The 20,320-nt window shown below is 33.1% G+C and overlaps 1 protein-coding gene across 1 annotated transcript in view; it reads left to right on the top strand.

Moving 5' to 3' along the window:
* The window catches only part of CCDC148 (coiled-coil domain containing 148), a 260,420-nt gene that overhangs the window by 134,325 nt on the left and 105,775 nt on the right, over positions 1-20,320 (top strand). The window contains exon 6 of the mRNA XM_049773125.1: positions 6,357-6,497. Within this exon, the coding sequence (XP_049629082.1) occupies positions 6,357-6,497 (141 nt within the window). The remainder of the gene's footprint in view (positions 1-6,356; positions 6,498-20,320) is intronic.

Here is a 20,320-nt window from a genome sequence, read left to right as displayed (position 1 = left end):
ATGAATTATAAACACAGAGAACATTTTATTCTTCTATATAAAACAACCTACATTGTTCAATGTTTCCATAAATATGGCTGGTAGTTTTTATTTTTTGGTGGCTATAGAGCCACACAAATTATTGTTCAGTGTTTACTCCTAGATGTGCTCTCAGGGATCCTTCTTGAAAGGCTTCGGTTCATATGGGGTGCCAAGAGTTAAATCTCGGTGAACTGCATGTAAAGCAGGGACCCTGCCCACTGTACTAACTCTTGTCCCTGGTTAATTTCATTATCAAAATTTAATTGTCTGTTGTTTAACAAGTATGAATGATCTTCACTGCAAGTCATTTGGCTTGTAGAATAAAGTTGCAGAGAATGTCATGTGCTGCAATTTCTTTATATAAGAGAAATTTAAAATAATAAACCAGAACAACAAAACTTATAGGACCCTGAGAGAGGCCACTTACTCTAGTCCTCCCCTATAACACTCCATAAAACTGGGAGTCACTTGCTCAAAGCAGCAAAGTGATGGGTTAGCATCAGAGAGGAAACAAAATACAAATGTTCTCAATAGCAGTTCAATAGTCATTTCCTTTACATCACAATTTCCATTTAGAATTTTTTCCCAAAGCTCTCAATTTTGATGTAATAGTGTATAATAAAGTAATATAATGTGGAATTACATTAGTTCCTTTAAAGTTTCCAATGGCTTCATTTTTTACTTGTTATGAGAATACATGTACTTATAAATTTTACTTAAATCATATTACTTTTATATGAAGAGCAAGTAATACGTGTAGTGCAACTGACCATTTTAATCTTCATTATTATTTGGCAATAAACAAGCATATTTTAAAGTTCATGTATTTATTAGATTGGATATATTATGCTAGAAATTTTAAAGTTCATCTATTTATTTGATTGGATATATTCTTCTAGGAATTTTAATTTTAATTAAAGATCTAGAAAATGTCCTTTATTCAATAATCTAGTTTATTTTGTCTTCCTTATATTACTCCTGACTGCCACCAAAGCAATGTACTCTCCTGGTTATTTTTGTTACACAGTTATGTTCTCATGTTTTGATTAAAAACATATAATTAACAAACCATTTAAAATTAAATCTCGAAATGTTTTTGTGGACTAGTCTTACTTTTGCTCACTGTTCACTCACAGGTCTTCTGTGCTTGAGCCTGTTGTGCAATATTAATTCTTTTACATACACACCCTGACGCCTTTCTTACTCTTAGGTGTTTGAAAAATACATGATTGGTTATCATTCTCTTCTCAGGAGAGCCATCCAAATCTTGTGTCTCCATCTGTGGGGATCTATCAGATAAGGAATTTTTTCCAATGGTTCCTTTTCCCAGGAAATTCCTCACAATATCCTTTGTGCATTCTGAAAAGCTCCATTTTACTTTGTTGCCTGAATACAAATGACTGCCATGCCTGTTTTCAAGTTCTTGTACCTTTAGGTACTCATATTTGCTTGAATTTTATTATAATTTATAGTTTTCATATAGATGTGTGTATATGGTTCACTGAACTTTAGTTATTTGGACCTTGTATTCGTTGTGTGCTCAATTAAAAAAACATAATTTTACCTTTTCTAAAAAAACAGAACAAATTTAGTCTTCTAAATGATGTTTAGACTTCCAAATTACAATGAAGGGTAAATTGGTAGATAAACTGAGTTACCCAAATCTGATTTGCCTGTTTGTTTACTATACTTGCCTTTGGAAGCAAAAATCACCTTAAATTACAGATGTTTTCTTGTGCTCTGTTCTTTGATATCACATATCCAAAGGCCTTCCAGTGGTAACTTCTTTAAGATAGTATTAAATCAAGCTTCTTTTATTGAAATTTATAGAAATATTTTCAGTTCTGAGAGAGGCTGAAAGCAAGCTATTTTTCTTTTTGTTATTTCAGTATGTCTCAAGTCTCTCTACTGTTTCAGAATCTTGAGAGTACATTAGTTTAATATGTAATCTCTTTGGATTGACATTATTATGTTATATAGATTTTATTTGTTTATATTTTGAGATTTTGTTGGTGTCAGCAACCAAACCTGGGCCCTCAAACACTCAAAATGTGCTGAGCCACATCCCTGGACCTTATTTTATAGGTTTTCTTTTTTTTAATTATTATTATTTTTGTTTTTGTTTTTAGGCCACACCCAGTGACACTCAGGGGTTACTCCTGGCTATGTGCTCAGAAATCTCTCCAAGCTTGAAGGACCATATGGGATGCTGAGGGATTGAATTGTGTTCCATCCTAGGTTAGCATATGCAAGGCAAATGTCCTACCATTTACACCACCCCTCAGGCCCAAGTTTTACAAAAATTTTAGCATAAAAAATCTACATATTCAAGAAGTTTATTATCACTCAGCATTAGCAGTTATCAAATAATTAATCATTTTCCTTCATCTAAATGCCATGTGTTCTTTCATGCCCATTGACTAGTAGTGAGTAAATCCTAATCAGTTAGGATTTCAGTATATGTCTCTAAAATTGAAAAGATTCCTTATAAAAGCAAAACCTACAGTTATCATGCCTCAAAACTTTAACAATATTTTATTGATAGTATCTACAAACTGTTTCTTTTTTACATTTAATTTAAATCATATTTCAAATATAACCCTCATATTACATTTGCTTCAAGTTGTCACAAATCTCATAACTTATAGATTTTTATTTTTATAATTCATATTAAAGTATTAAACTTTTTCAAAATTTTGATTTTGCTAATTGCACCACAAGCTTTTAATACGTTTCTCCATTGCACCCTAAATAATAGTTCTAGAGAATTGATTGTATTTGCTTATTTTAGTCGGGGCAAAATACTTCATGGAAATCCTTCATTGAAGTGTCAAAATCTCTGTTTTTTTTTCTAATGCTAATTTGTTTTTGTGTTCCACTGTAAATCCAATTCATCTATTAAATCTTTTCCCATGACTATTAAAATGACATTTTGTAGCCATTACTAATCATGAAAGAGGGCCTTATTATTTTCTTAGGGGTTGCAAAACTGTCTGGCCTATTTCCTATTTTTTTATGTTAGCATTTATTCTTTTTTTTTTTTTTTTTTTTTTTTTTTTTGGTTTTTGGGTCACACCCAACAGCGCTTACTGGTTACTCCTGGTTCCATGCTCAGAAATCGCCCCTGGCAGGCAAAGGGGACCATATAAGATGCCAGGATTCGAACCACCATCCTTCTGCATGAAAGGCAAAAGCCTTACCTCCATGCTATCTCTCTGCTTCCAGCATTTATTCTTAATAATGTGCTGCATTTTGTAAGAGATTATTAAAGAAAAAATATATACATATTATATGCATATCTTTTATATTGCTTTAAATGGAAAGCAAGATAATATGCTCAAAAGAAGTAAAGAGTTGTTATGGACTGGTAAATAAAATAAGAAATTAGCAAGGATTATAAGATGTTTTACAGAAAAAGCAGGATTATGTGGGACAAGATGCATTTTACAAAATAGAGAGAAACTAAGAGCATTCCAGTTTTGATCTGGAATGCATGCAGCTGAGCATCAGTAGGCCTATACAAGGGATGATAAAGTTAAAAAATTATGTTGAGACTAAATACTAATAAGTTAAAATAGAAAATAGAATATTAGATGGTAGTCAGAAAGCAAAATAATTTAGGTTCTAGTTTTATTTTGAGAAATCAAGAATACCTCTGTGAATTGTATGGCATTTTCTAAATGCATTTGGTACATAGACTTTGGGTGAATTAGAAAATTACAGTGAAATGGTCAGAGAAACTCAATAGTTTAGAAATGAATTTGTAATGCGTGAAGAAAGCTCATGTATCTGTTTAAAAAATGCAAGGTTGGGGCCGGAGCGGTGGTGCAAGCGGTAAGGCATCTGCCTTGCCCATGCTAGCCTAGGACGAACTGCGGTTCAATTCCCCGGCGTCCCATATGGTCCCCAAGTCAGGAGTGTTTTCTGAATGAATAGCCAGAAGTAACCACTGAGCATCACAGGGTGTGGCCCAAAAAACAAAAAACAAAATATAACAAAAATGTAGGATTGCACAAGTCTGTTATAAATGTAAAGAGTTAGTCATGATAGTTGGTGTATATAATAATCCAGAAAATGAACTACAGAGATTATTTTGACTTTACAGAATAATCGGGATATTTGGGATAAAAAAAGAATAAGGTGCACAGTCTGAAACTGCCGAAGTTAAAGATGTCAAGTTTAATTTTGGAAATGCCATATTTTGAGTACACATACAAACAACCAGTCTTTAGAGACTTGTTAGATTTGGATTGCAGACAAAAAGATATTGTACACTTTAGAGTCAAACATAGAAGCATTATATATAATCATAATAGTGAACGAACTCATCAAAAAAAGAACAGAAAAGGAGACTGAGGTCAAAGAAAGAGCATGGCAGTTAATACTGGAGTGCTGTGTGGATCAAGAAAACAGGAAGAAAAGGAGTATTCATGGTAGAACAGGGAGAAATGATGTTATGATTTAGGTTTAAAAAGGTGAATGCCACTGACAGCCACTCAACAGAGCAATTGATTTTGAAAATATGTTTCCAATGGAAGTTAGGTTATAGAAAGGAACGGGTTGGAAGCGGGAAGTCAGGAGAGAAGACATAGATAGCGGGAAGTCAGGAGAGAAGACATAGATAACCATAATCTAAAAAAAGGAGTTCGAAAGGAATTAACTGTAGTAGTCAGGATAAGCAGCAGCAGGAAAACCAATAGATGTTTTTAAAACCAAGAGTCTTATTTCCATGTTATTTTGATGAATAAAGAATAATAGTTTTTTAGAAAGCAATCTTTGAATCAGTGTGAAAAGCAGATCCGACTTCAATCCTAGCACTCTTTACAGTCCACTGAGCCTGCCAAGAGTGATCCCTGAACTCAGAACCAGGAGTAAATCCTGAGCACAGCCTGGTGTGTCCCCTCACAAAAAGTGCTAAAAGCTAGAATGGTAACTTTAATTTATTGTGTTTGCTGAATAAATTTAGCTTACTTTTCACCTTTTGTTTTACTATTAATTAATCTTTTAAATGAAATCTTTAAGATATGAGGTATCAAATTTTATTCAATTTTATTATTTTTCTAAAAAGAATTCTGCACACTTCTCCATCATCTTCCTCTTTGCTTCCTTGTAAATGAACATGGAATAGTTACATGTAGACATGAAATGTAACAAGTACATTTTTGAGTGTACATTTTCTTTTTTTAAAATTTGTTGTAATTTGTTTTTGTGGTGATTAAACCCAAAGGTCTCACACACACCAGGCATGAGCTCAACTACTAATAGATCCCTGGTTCAGTGAACTTTGTTTTTATTTTGTTAGTTCATTATTTTTTTGCCCACAGAAATGTGCATCTTTATTATAAACATGTCATTCAGCAGAGAAGGCTTAAATAATACACTTAAAAATTTGATAGCATGATACTATAAAGATAGTCAATATTATTTTGGTAAAATGCCATCTAAATTTCTATGTGTAAACATAGAGATGATATTTTATATTAATGAGATCATACTTATAAATTTGGTTCTGCACCTGCTATTTTGTACTTAATAACATGTTGTAGAACATTTTCTCTGCCAGTGTCATAATTTCAATAAAGATAAATACCATCCTTTTTTATTGGCAGACATTTATGAAGGTACTGTCATTAACTTAAGCCATATCTTCTTTATACCATTTAGGCTAACCAATTTTTGTTCTATTTTAGCAGTTCTATAATAAAATTTTTTGCATGCATATCTTATATACTTGTTTGGATCACTTTCTTAAATTATGTCAATATTTAAGGTTGTACATAAAGTATTATATTTTAATCCATATTTATATGTTGCCTATTCTCTTCTCAAAATCTGTACTAATTATCCTTTAAACAATAAAATGCACCAATACTCAAAAATTTCAGTGTCTTCAATTGTGGTCATCATTCTTCAACATCATTCTAGTCACTTATAAAGTTAACAGTGAACAAAATGCATTAGTGGTTATTAAACATTCTAGGATCATAAAATCATTTGGGACTTTTAATAGTTAATCTGCCTTTCTGAAACATTAAAGTATAAACCCAGAAATTTTATATGCTACTTATGAGAATTTACATATCCTTTGAAGTCAATTCAGAATCTTAGATTTCAGCTTGTGTATATAAGTGAAGTTTTTGGTATGAGGTGATGTTTAAGTAATTTATTACTTAGATATATACATTAACCCCTGAACATGCATAAATTATGGTTTTGCACAGAATTTTAATGTGAATCTTGAAAAATTTTGACATTAACTTGATACAGAATTAGTTTCCTAATGTGAAGTTGCATGAGTGTGCAGTGTTAGTGGAATAAATTTCTATTGTTTTTAGGTTTTTCAATGGAGACTTCACCAGGAAGAAGTAGCAAGACTGGAAATGGAAATTTCTGCCAGAAGAAGAGAGAAGGAAGAAGAGAAAGAGAAATTGTGGAAGAAGAAGGAATTGTCACAAAGAGAAGAGAAGAAAGAAAAGGTAAATCATTTGTTATTTTGTGAATGAATGTTTTATTGCTTACTGAACTTTGATCTTGGTATCTTTGTATGGCAATACTTACTATCTAGCCACTCAAGAAAAATATTGATTCATAAGAATCAAAGTATTGATTCTTGTATCTTACTTCTTGGTCCAATCAAATATATATTGATCATTTATTCTATCCTGACCTAAATTCATTCTGTTCTCATTGCTAAGTATTAATGCTCTTATGCTAATGAAATGAATTCTTTTCAAGGCAATGGACCAAAGTTCAGGCTTTAGAGTATAGAATTATTTGCCTTGTCTGAATCTATAATGATTACATTAGGTGATAATATTTCAGAAACATCAAAACTCTTGCGAAATAGTTCTTATTAAAATAATCAAAAGAGAATACCTTTCTATAAAATGATCCCTAAGAACTGTTCTAAGAAAATTACTGTGTTAGGTAAACCATACAGGCTCTGATACATATTACCATCATCATCCTTTTACTTTATTTGTCTTTTTATGTCGCTGGAATATCATAACTACTACTTTGTTTCACAGCACTTATGAGGTTCTCTTGTTGTGTGATAGTAAGAGTTTTATGTAAGGAAAAGTGGCTTTGTATTCATTCTTTTATTGTCAACATAATTATTTTAAGCAAAATTTGCACATAAAGGAGATAGACCCCCCTTCTTGGCATCTCCTGCTTTTCCAACATAGGTTGAAACTCAACCAATTCAGAAAGAGCTTTTCAGATGCTCAATCCTTTACACAGGGGCTATTGATGTCAGCTGTCTGAAAACATGGGATTGTGAGTCCCTGTTTGAGGAGAATATCTGGTCACATTGCCTAAGATGCAGAGTTTTGGGTGTACTTCAGATCGATCAAGCCACTGTGTTTCTAGCCTCCAATCAGCCTTGCCACACCCACCTTCCAAACTGATTCAAATGTCTGATTAATATACAACATAAGGGTATAGAAGCAATGTCCACACCTGAATTTCAAATGTCATGTAAATATAGCATATTTCAAGACTTATTGGCCATCTCAGTGTGTCATTTCATTATACTAGTAAAAACTAAATGCAAGTAAAATGCAAAATAAAAATGTATTTGAGTAAATCTATAAGGATGACTAAAGCTCCAAATGGGATGATAATGCATTCATTTATTCAATAAGTATGTGCCAAGTACCTTTAATGTGATAATTTTTATACCCAGCTCTTCATGCAATTTTAAAAATTTGCTTCCTTTAGAGAAAACACACCTCTTCTGGTATTTTCTTGAATGAATTGTTTATCCTCTCTGCCACAAAGATAATAAATAATTCTTGGTCAGTTAGGAAAAGTTCTAGAGAAAATTTTTTAAGCTAAGGTTTGAGGAGTAAACAAATTATTAATAAAGAAAAACCAAAATCACAAATACAGTGAACTACTTAGCATTTCCTATTATATTTATCATGTCCATCCATAGTAAATTTGGGATATATGCACACATTTTTAAATCTGTATATAAGGTGTATAGAACATGTCTATCCATAATTACAATGTGATTTGGTAATTAACTTCTTTCTCTTAAAGGACTCAGTTTAAAGATGATTTAAGATGCTGTCTTCTTTCCCCCTTGTTAATATCTAGGCTTTTCTTATTTATTCTTCTGATATACATTATACATTTATCCTTACACCGACCCAAACTATTCTCATTGCTGCCAAGTATGAATGCTCTAATCCTAATAAAAATAATTAGTTTTGCCACAACTAATTACAATTTGAGCTTTAGACTATAGAATTTTTAGCCCTCACTGACCTTTTTAATTTAGACCCTTCTTTGCTGTTGCATGCATATTACTGTACAAGAATTGCTGGGTACATACTATCCTCTACATTTTCTTTCCAATGTCTGTGACTTCTCACCTTTCATTTTTAGTGAAGAGAGGGTAATAGAAGTATTGGGGTTTTAGGCAGTGGGGGAAAAAATCAGAGTACTCACTTCCTAATAGAGAGGCAGATAGGCAACTGTCAATGAGAAATGGCATCATCTTGTCCAGATTTTTCATTTCTTCCACATTATTTTCTTCTTGCTTAGTAAGAAAAGGTGTGTGTATGTATGTGTGCAAGATAGAGAACTGAGAATACTTAATTTAAATGACTTAAGAAACTATATATATATATTCCCATTTTATTTAATATATATCATTGAAGACTCACTGAATTGTGAACACTGACAAAAATATAGTAGCAGCACTTCTTATGCAGTAATATGCAGCTGATCTAAAATTGACTTTCAACACTTTTTATAATTTTATTAAAGGGAAATCATGAACTATCAGAACTCTCATACCTTCTTTGGACCCATAAAACATGTTTTTCAATCTTTGTGAATAACAGTTTAATTTATGATATAATATCCACTCATCCATATCTTTCACTGCAAAGTTTCTGTTTGCAAAAGAATCACATGCAACTAGAGCTAAAGTATCCCCATCTTATTGAGAAAAACAATATAGTAATACCCTTCCCAACCATGGCTTTGTGTCTTCTTCATTCACTAACCTAGAAATGTATTCTTGCAATCAGTTCAAGGAGAGGCTATCCTTTTATTTTTGAATCTGATAAAATAACCTAAACATAAAAGCTATAAATCCTAATGTATGAAGCCAGAAAGGTAGAATAGGATTTAAGGTTAACTGATCTCTTTTATTCAACACTTTTGTTATTGTAAGGCTTCCCTTGTTTTGATAGGTTACCCCAATTTTTATCTCTTTATGTTTTCTATTAACAAAATCATATAGTGGATATCTTCCGGACTTCTTTCAATTATTTTTTATTTTCAAGGTCCATCCATGTTGTCATACTGGCAATTATTTTTTTAACAACTGAGTAGTCAATTATGAACAACTTTGTAATTGATGGAAAATCAACTATATTGTGAACAAGCCATGGTAAGCATGGGGTTTAAATAAAGTTAGTAAAATATTTAAAAAGAAATATAACTAAAGAGTCAACTAATATAAAAATAACTGAGTAGCATTACTTTGACTATGTATGCCATTTTAAAATATCCATTCATTTGTCAGTATTTGCCAATATTTCAGCTATTGTGAAGAGTGTTTCAATTGATCATAATGTTGCATGAATTTTTCTTTTTTGCTTCAAAATTTACAGCTAACAATCAAAAAGTGGAATTTCTGAATGATATATTTATAGACATGTTTTTGAGGGGTCTCCATACTATTTCCCACAGTGGGTATATTACCATGCTATCTTTTTTTTATATATCCCACAATGAGTGTCCATCCATGTCTAAGCAAATTTCATGACTTCATTTTTTTTCTAATAGTTACATAGTATTCTATTACATAAATGAATCATAGTTTCTTTCTTCCTATTTATTTATTGAGTCACACCCTGTGTTGCTCAGGCTTTATTCCTGACTCTGCACTCAGAAATCAGCCCTGGAAGGCTCAGGGGAACATATGAGATGTTGTGGATGGAACCTGGGTCGATCACATGCAAGGCAAACACCTACCCTCTGTGCTATCACTCCACCTAAACTATAGTTTCTTCACACTCATCTGTTCTCTGGCACTTGGGTTGTTTCCAGATTCTGGCTATTGTGAATAAGAGATGCATATCAAAACAACAATGAGATATCATCTCACACTATAGAGACTGGCACACATCAGAAAGAACAACCAGTGCTGGTGTGGTTGTGGGCAGAAAGGTATTCTCTTTCACTGCTGGTGGGAATGTCAACTGGTTCAACATTTTTTAGAGAACAATATGGACATTCCTCAAAAAAAAAATAGAGATCAAGTTATCATATGATCAAGCAATACTGCTCCAAGGAATATATCCTAGGGCCCCAAAAACACAATGCAGAGGAGCCCTCTGGGATTCTGCCTGGCTCTATGTTCAGAAATTGCTCCTGGCAGGCTGGGGGGACCATATTGGATGTCAGGATTCCAACCACTGTCCTTCTGCATGCAAGGCAGAAATCTCCGGCCCCAGAAATTTTGTTAATAAATGATCAATTTATTTATTTATTTATTTATTTATTTATTTATTTATTTATTTATTTATTTATTTATATATTCATCACTTTTGGGGGCCACACCCAGCAGTGCTCAGTTGTTTCTCCTGGCTCTGCATTCAGAAATCGCTTCTGGCAGGCTTGGGGAATCATGTGGGATGCCAGGAATCGAACCTGGTCTCTTCCAGGTAGGCCACATGCAAGGCAAATGCCTACTGCTGTGCTATATTTCTGGCCCCTCAATATAATTTTTAGATAAATGTAAATTGAAAACAAAATAAAAATTAAACTTTTGTTTTATTTTTGGTCTCAACAAGCAAAGTTGATACATAAATTTATATATAAAATTTTATAGCTTTTGTTTTGTTTGTTTTGGGGCCACACTCAGCAGCACTCAGGGTTACTCCTGGTTCTGCATTCAGAAATTACTCCTGGAAGGATTAGAGAATCATATGGGATGCCAGGGTTCAAACCCATGTTGACTCTGTGCAAGGCAAATGCCTACATGTTGTGCTACACACACACACACACACACACACACACACACACACACACACAACTGTTAAGTAAATAAGTAATGCTACAAAACTAAAGTGATATAGCAATATGGTAATAGTAAGAATTTTCATGGTGGATGCATATATTTTCCAAAGTGTTATGACTTCTTGATTTCTTGTCATCAAAGTAATGCTCATCTTTATCCCTAGTTACCTCTTTTAGCTAGAATACTTTATCTGGGGCCGGGCGGTGGCGCTGGAGGTAAGGTGCCTGCCTTGCCTGCTGCGCTAGCCTAGGACGGACCGCGGTTCGATCCCCCGGCGTCCCATATGGTCCCCCAAGAAGCCAGGAGCAACTTCTGAGCGCATAGCCAGGAGTAACCCCTGAGCGTCACAGGGTGTGGCCCAAAAACCAAAAAAAAAAAAAAAAATAGAATACTTTATCTGATACAGATATTCTTGCCTTTTTAAAAGATCTTGTGCATTTAAATACCAATTCATTATTTCTTCACTCTAACAGGGCTGTCTGGAAAGCTAAAGTGGGAGATTCTTGAAATAGCATATACTTGGCCTTTTTACTCCAGTTATCTACTTGTGATGTTTGATTTGTGAGTTCATTCCATCGAAAATTAGGATGCTTATTTATATATGAGATCTTGATAGTTTCATGTTCATTTTGTTTCTTGGTCCTTCTAGTTTTCTTTGTCCCTTTTCTTTTGTGTTTCTATCTTTTATTATATCGGTGGTTTTCTATGGTTTTTGTTTTGTTTCTTCTTTACTTTTGTTTGAGCTATCATTATTATAGTATTGTGTCCCTGATCTATAGTTTATTGGGGAGGAGTTGTAGTACACAGGAGCTGCATCTGGCTCATTGTTTAGGGGTCTCTCTTGTCAGTGCTGGGGGTCAAACAAGGGTTGGTCATATATAAGGCAAATTTCTTAACATCTGATTCAGAGTTTTGTTGTGGTTACCAGATGTGTATATAATTATCAAAGCAGCAACATAGACCATTTATTTTAGGTAATGTCATCTTATTTTCATTTGCCTGTATAGTCTTCCCTTTTAATTATTTTTGTTGTCATAAATTCCCTTTTATATTCATTACTGCATTAAATAATTATAAAATTAAAAAAAACAGTTTTATATTTACACTATAGAACAGGATAGATTGTACAGAGAGTAAGGCAATTGTCTTGCATGAAGCTAACCTACATTGGATCCTCAGTACTGCATATATCTCCCCTAGCCCTGCCAGTAGTGTTCCCTGAGCACTCAAGGCTATTTCAGTCACTCTCCTATCATCTTCTCCACTTTCTTCTAAATCATATATTTTTAATTATAAATATAGCATTATATATCATATATAGTATTATAATATCCTACATATTTTAGGAATATATTGAATTATATTAATATAGTATAGAATATAATACTATAATACTATATTGTATAGTTTTATAATTTTATAATGCTATATAAAGTATATTATATATAATTCTGTAGCACTATTCTATGTTATATTTATACATATATATGATTTTATCTTGACCATATATTCCAAAGAGATAGTTGCACCATGCTAGCCTATGTACACTGTCTTCAACTTCTTTTCTCCTATTCTCTCTTAAATATTCTGTCCTTCCACTCCAGCAGAGCTTATCAAAGTCCTCAGTGAATTCTATGTTATTAATTAGAGTGCTAAATTTTCAGTAGTCATCTCATTTGAAGTTTTAAAATGGAATAATCACTGACTCCTCCTTGGAAAATACTTTTTTTAACGCAAACATACCTGGATTTAAGAATCCATTAATTTTCTTTGAGTTTTTTTTTCCCATACTGGCTTCTCAATAAATTACATTGAATCTCTCATCTTCTATCAGGATTAGAAGTGTCTACTTTTGAAATAAAAACTATCATAGTAAATTATTTTATAGTAAAACTATAATTGTAACTATTATATAATCATTTATACATAGTCTCGATTACTTTTTCTCTATTTTTTCTGTTTTTCATTTTCCCTTCTGGTCTGTTCCAGCAAAGTGATGTTTTCAAAACTAATGTCACTATCTGCCCTATATGCAATATCTCTTGGATATAGGATGTAGAATATACTACTTTTCCCCTCACCCATTCATGTCCAGTCATATAGTCTACATTTCTCCATAAACATCTCAGAATACTTTCTCTTTGTCTTTTGTCCTGAATTTTCTTCAATCTGGATTATTCTCCCAGACGTTGGCAGACTCAGGTTCTCAATTCATTTAGGCTCTACTCAAGTGTCATTTTTATCAGAATGTCCTTGATCATCAAATTTAAAATAGCATTTTCCTTTCCTGCCACTCTGTCCACTTATCCTGCTTTCTTTTGTCTCGTAATTTGTTATCGCAATATCTATTTTTATTGACTTCTAGCTCTCAATTTTCTATAATGCAAACCTTAACAAGAAACAAAATTTTTTTCTTTGCTATATCTCTAGTGTCTAGCATAACACACACAATGTTGATTGAATACATTAAATGAATGAGCAGCTGAAAACTCTGTTGATGCTGATGTATACAGAAAAGCACACCAAATTAAGAAATGCCTAACAAAGTGGGTGACCTTGAGCATGTTATTTAAGTTCTATGAAGTTTGCCTCTTCAAATGTAAAATGAGGTATTTGGATTAAGCAGTGCTAAAATCACCTCAGCTCTAAGATGTCATGATTGAATGACTCTAAAGTTTGATTACTTTTTACTTTTCACTCTGCCTGATACTTCAGGTTTTATATATAACTACCTCAGTGTAGATATTCTCTCCTTAATGAATATTGAAATAGAGAAATTAAACAAGATTACAGGCAAGTTTGTTTAGCAATGTCAACTATGACATGGTCTTTATGTAATATTGCAATGCTCATATTGAAAATAGATCTAATTTTTAAAGAAGAAATGACAATTATGTTTTAATCCATCTGGCATTTCAATGAAGAATGAGATAACTAATGTGTTTGTCCCAGCACACTTTCTGGACTCATAATGTTATAAGGACATAAGACTAAATTACAGCAGAAAAAACACTTGTCATTTTGAGTAGAGAGCTCTAACACAGAAAAATGATCATTTTAGGGATCTGTAAATACTACTTTAAAATAAATAACTTATAATAAAAACATAATTACTATTACAGTGGGTATATTCCCCTTGGGTCATATCTATTCCATTTTGCTCTGTGAGCCAGGGTATTCTCCTTGATGATTCCCCTGTTCCCTGACTTTTGGATGGTTAATTCAGTGTAGAATATTGGAGATGGGGAGAGATAATTGGGAGATGGAAGACTTTCCCCCTCCCCCTAGTTTCTTGCCCTGCAATTTTGTGCTTACTGGCTATGTCCTTCACTGAAGGTCATTGCTTCTTTTAAGTAACATTTTCCACATATTCTTCTCTGATTAGTCTATGGACATTAAAGTGGCCTAGCTACTTCATGATCCCTTGTATGTGCCCTGCTTTACCACTCTTCTTTGTCAATTGTCCTTTTAATACATTCTTCTAGCTTTCTTCCAATTTTGAATATGCCATCTGTTTCCTATTAAGAATAATTAAAATAGAAACTCAGTGAGAGAATGAGACAAAAATTAAGAGGATGGGAATATAGTTATGTCAGCAAACTGACAAAAAGGAAGGTGCTGTAATTAAATATAGTTAAAGTTAAAAGAAAGAATTTTGCTCTTATGTACTAATAATAGACAGGATTCCAGTACATCAGGAACTGGCAGTATGTATTGGAAGGAGAGAGACAAAGCACACAGTGGATAGCATTTGCAGCAAAAATTTACAGGAGAGCTTAAACAAATGCTCATATAATATTGAATCAATTTTTATATGATCTTTCTTATCTATGGCATAAAATTAAATTACAGTTCTGTGAAACTTTTGCATAGGAAGTGAAAGTGATGCCATATGCAAGGTGATAAAAATGAAAGTGTTATATATAGGGATATACAGTATTCTTCTCACGTGACTTGATACAGGAATGGAATTGAGAATATTCAGAAATAAATAACAGTCATGTCTTAGGCATACTTTTATTATCAAAATTTAAAAATAAGATTTTGTATATATGAAGCATTTTATGTCCTTTTATTTAAAAATATACATTAGCTTACAAAATTTAATTAAAATAACAATATCCTAAACCACTAACAAAAACATAAATATAAAATATAAATTGTACTCAAATATAATTATAAAATACAATCAAATAAATACTATAGATATAATTTCCTCTGTGTGTATAGAAAAATTATAAAGACAATTGATTACTTGTAAATGTATACAGCCTATTATCTATCACCTTTAACCTTATTTCATTTATCAATATAACAACTATTTTCTTTTATTATCACCACAATATTTTAGTAGTTGCATAATGGTTTATAATGTGAAATATTTCATTTAACTAATGTATTAATTTTTGATATTAACTGTTTTATTTTATATAATTTTGCCTTTTGAAAACAATAACAAACATACTTTTATTTAAATATTAGGTTTGTTTATGATTATTTTTAAAAAGCTTTTTAATTCTCAAAATTGCTTGCTTTCTTATGTAACAATTATTTTCAAAATTGCTATTAATTTTCAGAAAGATGACCCTCTTAGCAACAGTTGATGTACTTGTTGGATACTTTTGAAGACTTACGGCAAAAAATTCAAGGTTAGGGATTGTAGAGGTAGAAGAACTGGTCCCTAAAGTATTTTCAGGAGTGTCCCTAAACATAGAATCAGCACTAATCCTAAGCACTGCCATCTGTGGCCTCAAAACCAGAATATTATTTAGTAAAATTAGAAGTCAAGTTAAGGAAAATTCACAGCTGAAATGAAGAGCCTAAATTGTAGACTGAAATTTGAAAATTCATTAAATACAAATACACTAGCAGAATAGTGCATAACTTTTATTTTGAGAACTAAAGTTTTGACTCTCACTTGTATAGAGATCTTTCCAATTTCTGCATAAATGCAGGTAAACCTTGACCTTTTAAATACAGGTCTGGGCATTCTTCCTAGTGTGGATGATACCTATAATTTTCATTTGCAGTCCCCTGACAGTCAGTGATTATAAAATACTTTTTCATGTGCTTGTATGTCATTTTTGTTTGTTTGTTTGTTTGTTTGTTTTTGGGCCACCTGCTGACGCTCAGGGATTACTCCTGGCTACGAGCTCATGGTCCTGGCATGGGGGACCATATGGGACTCCAGGGGATTGAACCAGTTTGTTGTAGGTTAGTATGAGCAAGGCAATGCTCTACTGCCTGCACCACCAATCTGGCCCCTGTACATAATATTTGAGGTAGTATCTGTTCAGCTGATTTCTCCATTATCTGATGAGTTTTTGGTTTTCTGATGTTGTTTTGTATAAATGCTTGGTGAACAAATATTTTCTCCATTCAGTAATGTGTCTTTTTATTTTATCCATTATTTATTTAATGGTAATGAGTTTTTTAGTTTGAGGTAACTCCATTTGTTTACTTTTGCTTTAATTTTTTTTGTGTGTGTGGATTTAAATAATTGAAAACACCTCTGAAGTCAATATCATGGAGAATTCTGGCTATATTTTTCTGTGTATTTTATCGATTTAGTTTAAAATTAAAGCTTTTACTTATTTTTGAATAAATTGTATAGGATGTGATAAAGTGATCAATCCCATTCTTTTGCATCAGTTTAACCAATTTTCCCAAAACCAATTTTTTGGTGGGGGAAGAGGCTTTCCTTACTCCACTTTATGTTCTTGGTTCCTTTCTTATAAATTAACTGTCCTTTTATCTGAGGGTATATGTGTGGCTTTTAATTCTATTCCACTTGTTTGAGCATTTGCTTTTCACTCCAGCACCATGCTGTTTTGATTGCTCTATCTTTATAGTGTAAAATAAATCAATGTAGTTCAATTCTACCCATCTTCTTTTTTCTAAGGAATGCTTTAGCTGTTTGGGGAGTACTGTCAGTTCCATACAAATTTTGGTAATATTTATTCTGCAATTTTTCATTAAATATTTTATTTAAATAATTGTGATTTATAGTTAATCATAATTAAGTTCTAGATATACAATAATTTACAAAGTTATTCATAATTAAGTTCTAGATATACAATGTTTTAGTGCCATTCTCACTACTAGTGTCAAGCTCCCTCCAGCAATGTTTGCAGAATACATTTCATACCTATCGCATACCCCACATCCCAACCTGCTATTTTAACCTACACCTTTTTAAGTTTGGTTGTTTATAGTTTGAGTTTCTTGTTTTCAGTGTTGTTGGCTTGGATATTTAGTCTTTGACCTTCCTTAACACCATCAATGTACCTGATTTTCCTTGAGCCCCATTCCCATTATTTCACATCTGTCTTTCTCCTCCTCCACTCTTTTTTTTCCTTCTCACTACACTATGGGGCCAAGAGTGTTGTAGACAACCCCATTCAAACTATTACATTCTCTCATGCAGTTATTCTAAATACCACATATAGTAATATCATTTTGTATTTATCCTTCTCCTTTTCTTCTCTTCTTTTCTTCTTCTTCTTCTTCTTCTTCTTCTTCTTCTTCTTCTTCTTCTTCTTCTTCTTCTTCTTCTTCTTCTTCTTCTTCTTCTTCTTCTTCTTCTTCTTCTATTTAACATTATATCATTCAGATCCATACAAATTTTATCAAATTGCGTGATTGCATTGTTCCTTACAGCTATGTAGTATTCTATTGTATAGCTGTACCACATCTTCATGATCCACTCATCTGTTGTTGGACATCTAGGTTGATTCAAACTCAGCTTTTGTACTGAGTGCAGAAATGAATGGTGGTCTGAATCTACTCTTTTGAATAAATGTTCTGTCCTGGGGATAGATTCCCAGAAGTGGAATTGCTAGGTCATACAGCAGCTCAATTATGAGTTTACAAAGATACATTTCCCCCATATATTTTTTCATAGGAGTTAAACTAAATGAAAAGCCAGATCATTTCCACCAGCAGTGGATGACAGTTCCTTTTTTTTTAACCACATACCTGCCAACACAATTTGTTCCCAGTATTTTTGAGACATGCTATTCTCATTGGTGGAAAATGATTTCTTCTTGTTGTCTTGATTTGGATTTCCCTAATGATAAGTGATGATGAACATTTGTTATGTACCTGTTGATCATCTGTTGGTTTTCTACAGAGGTGTCTTTTCATTTTACTTTCCCATTTTTGGTGGATTTTTTAGATTTGAGTAGATTAATCTCATGAATACTTTGTATATCTTAGGTATCAAACCTTATCTGATGTGTTGAGTGCAAATATTTTTTCTCACTCTTTTAGTTTTAGCCTTTACTTTTTTTTTTACCATACAGAAAGTTTTTAGTTTGGTGTCCCATTTGTTTATATTTGATTCTGTAGCCCTTGCATTGATTATATTGTTGAAGACTGCTTTAAGGCCTATGTTTTAGATCTTTCTGCTATGTTTTCCTCAATGATCTTCATAGACACTTGTCTGATCTCAAAAATCTTTGATCGACTTTGAATTTACTTTTGTGTAAGGTGTGAGATATGGACTCAGAATTAATCTATTATGCATGGTTATCCAATTGTCCCAATACTATTTGTTGAGTCTGTCTTAATTTCAAGTTCTTGGTTCCTTTGTCAAAATTTTTTCCTTGAATATTCTATTCTGACTTATTGGTCTGTCTTTGTTCCAATACCGTGCTGTTTTGATCACTGGTATTGTAGAACAGCTTCAAGTTAGGTAATTAGATGTCTCCTACTTTCTTGTTTTTCAATATGATTTTGACTATTTTGGCTATAATTTTATAACAATATATAATATGTTATATACTATAAAACATATTACATAATATGTAATATATTATACAATATGCTGTTATAATTATTATGTAACTATAGAATATATGGTATTTTATACATTTCATACAAACCTTATTAATGACTAGTCTAAGTTCTTGAAGAATGTTGTCTGAATTCAGATAGGGATTTCATTGAATCTGTATAGTAGTGTAGGTAAGATAGACATTTTGATAACATTGATTCTTCCCATCCATAGACCTAGAATGTTTTTCAGTTTCCTCAGATCTTCAATTTCTTCTTAATTGTTTTGAAGTTTTCATGGAATAGGTCTTTCACATATTTTGTTAAATTAATTCCTAGGAACTTGGTTTTTGTAGTTTTTGACACTATTTTAAATGGGTTAGATTCTTTGATCTCTTTCTCTTCTATTAGTAAAAAGGAATGAAACTCTGGTTTTGTAGAACTTTGACTTTGTAGCCAGCAACTTTACTGTATTGGTTTGTTACTTCTGGGACATTTTTGTGTTCTCTTTAACATCTTCAAAGTATATCACCATGTCATCTGCAAATAAAGATAGTTTAACTTCCTCCTTTTTAATTTGGATACCTTTAATTTCTTTTTATTGCCTGATTGTTGTTGCTAGGACTTCTAATACTATGCTAATAAGATAGGAGGAAATGGACATCTTTGCCTTGTGCCTGATATCAATGGAAATTCTTTAAGTTTTTTACCATTAGGAATATTCCTGATTCTGAAGCTACCCAGCAAGCGAATGAGTGAGTAAGAAATGGCTGACTGTGGGGACTGCCAGGTGAAGTGCTGATTGATTCACTTGTGGAGTCTCCGCCATGCTGTGCTTCTTCTGAGGAAACTGAGGACCTGAAGGGATCCCTGTCCTGTGCTTCTCTGTCTTTTTTGAATCCTTGAAGCTCTCCTCAGAGCCCTGGGAAGCGAACCCCCCCAAAAAACGGCATTCTGAAGCTACCCAGCAAGCGAGTGAGTGAGTAAGAAATGGCTGACTGTGGGGACTGCCAGGTGAAGTGCTGATTGCTTCACCTGTGGAGTCTCTGCCCTGCTGTGCTTCTTCTGAGGAAACTGAGGACCTGAAGGAGCCCTGTCCTGTGCTTCTCTGTCTTTTCTGAATCCTTGAAGCTCTCCTCAGAGCCCTGGGAAGCGAATCCCCCAAAAACTTCATTCTGAAGATACCCAGCAAGCCAGCGAGTGAGTAAGAAATGGCTGACTGAGTGGGGCCCGACTGAAAAACTGTGAGTGCTGCCTGTGTGTGTCTGTCTACTGTCCTCTTGCGTGAACCTCTTGGGAGTGGGCTGAAAAGAGGCTCCAGCAGAGCACTTAGCTCCACTTCGCTATGCAGCTGTGTGCTCTTTCCAGGAAAAGAACACCATTGCAACAAGAAGAAAAAATCACACTAAGAACTGTGCTGTATCACAGAAGCAAGCATTTCTCTCTGGACTGTCTTCTCTGCTGCGTGCTCGGGCCTAA

Source organism: Suncus etruscus, chromosome 5, assembly GCF_024139225.1.
Source record: "Suncus etruscus isolate mSunEtr1 chromosome 5, mSunEtr1.pri.cur, whole genome shotgun sequence".
NCBI classification, from domain to species: domain Eukaryota; kingdom Metazoa; phylum Chordata; class Mammalia; order Eulipotyphla; family Soricidae; genus Suncus; species Suncus etruscus.
This window is presented reverse-complemented; position numbering and strand designations above follow the sequence as displayed.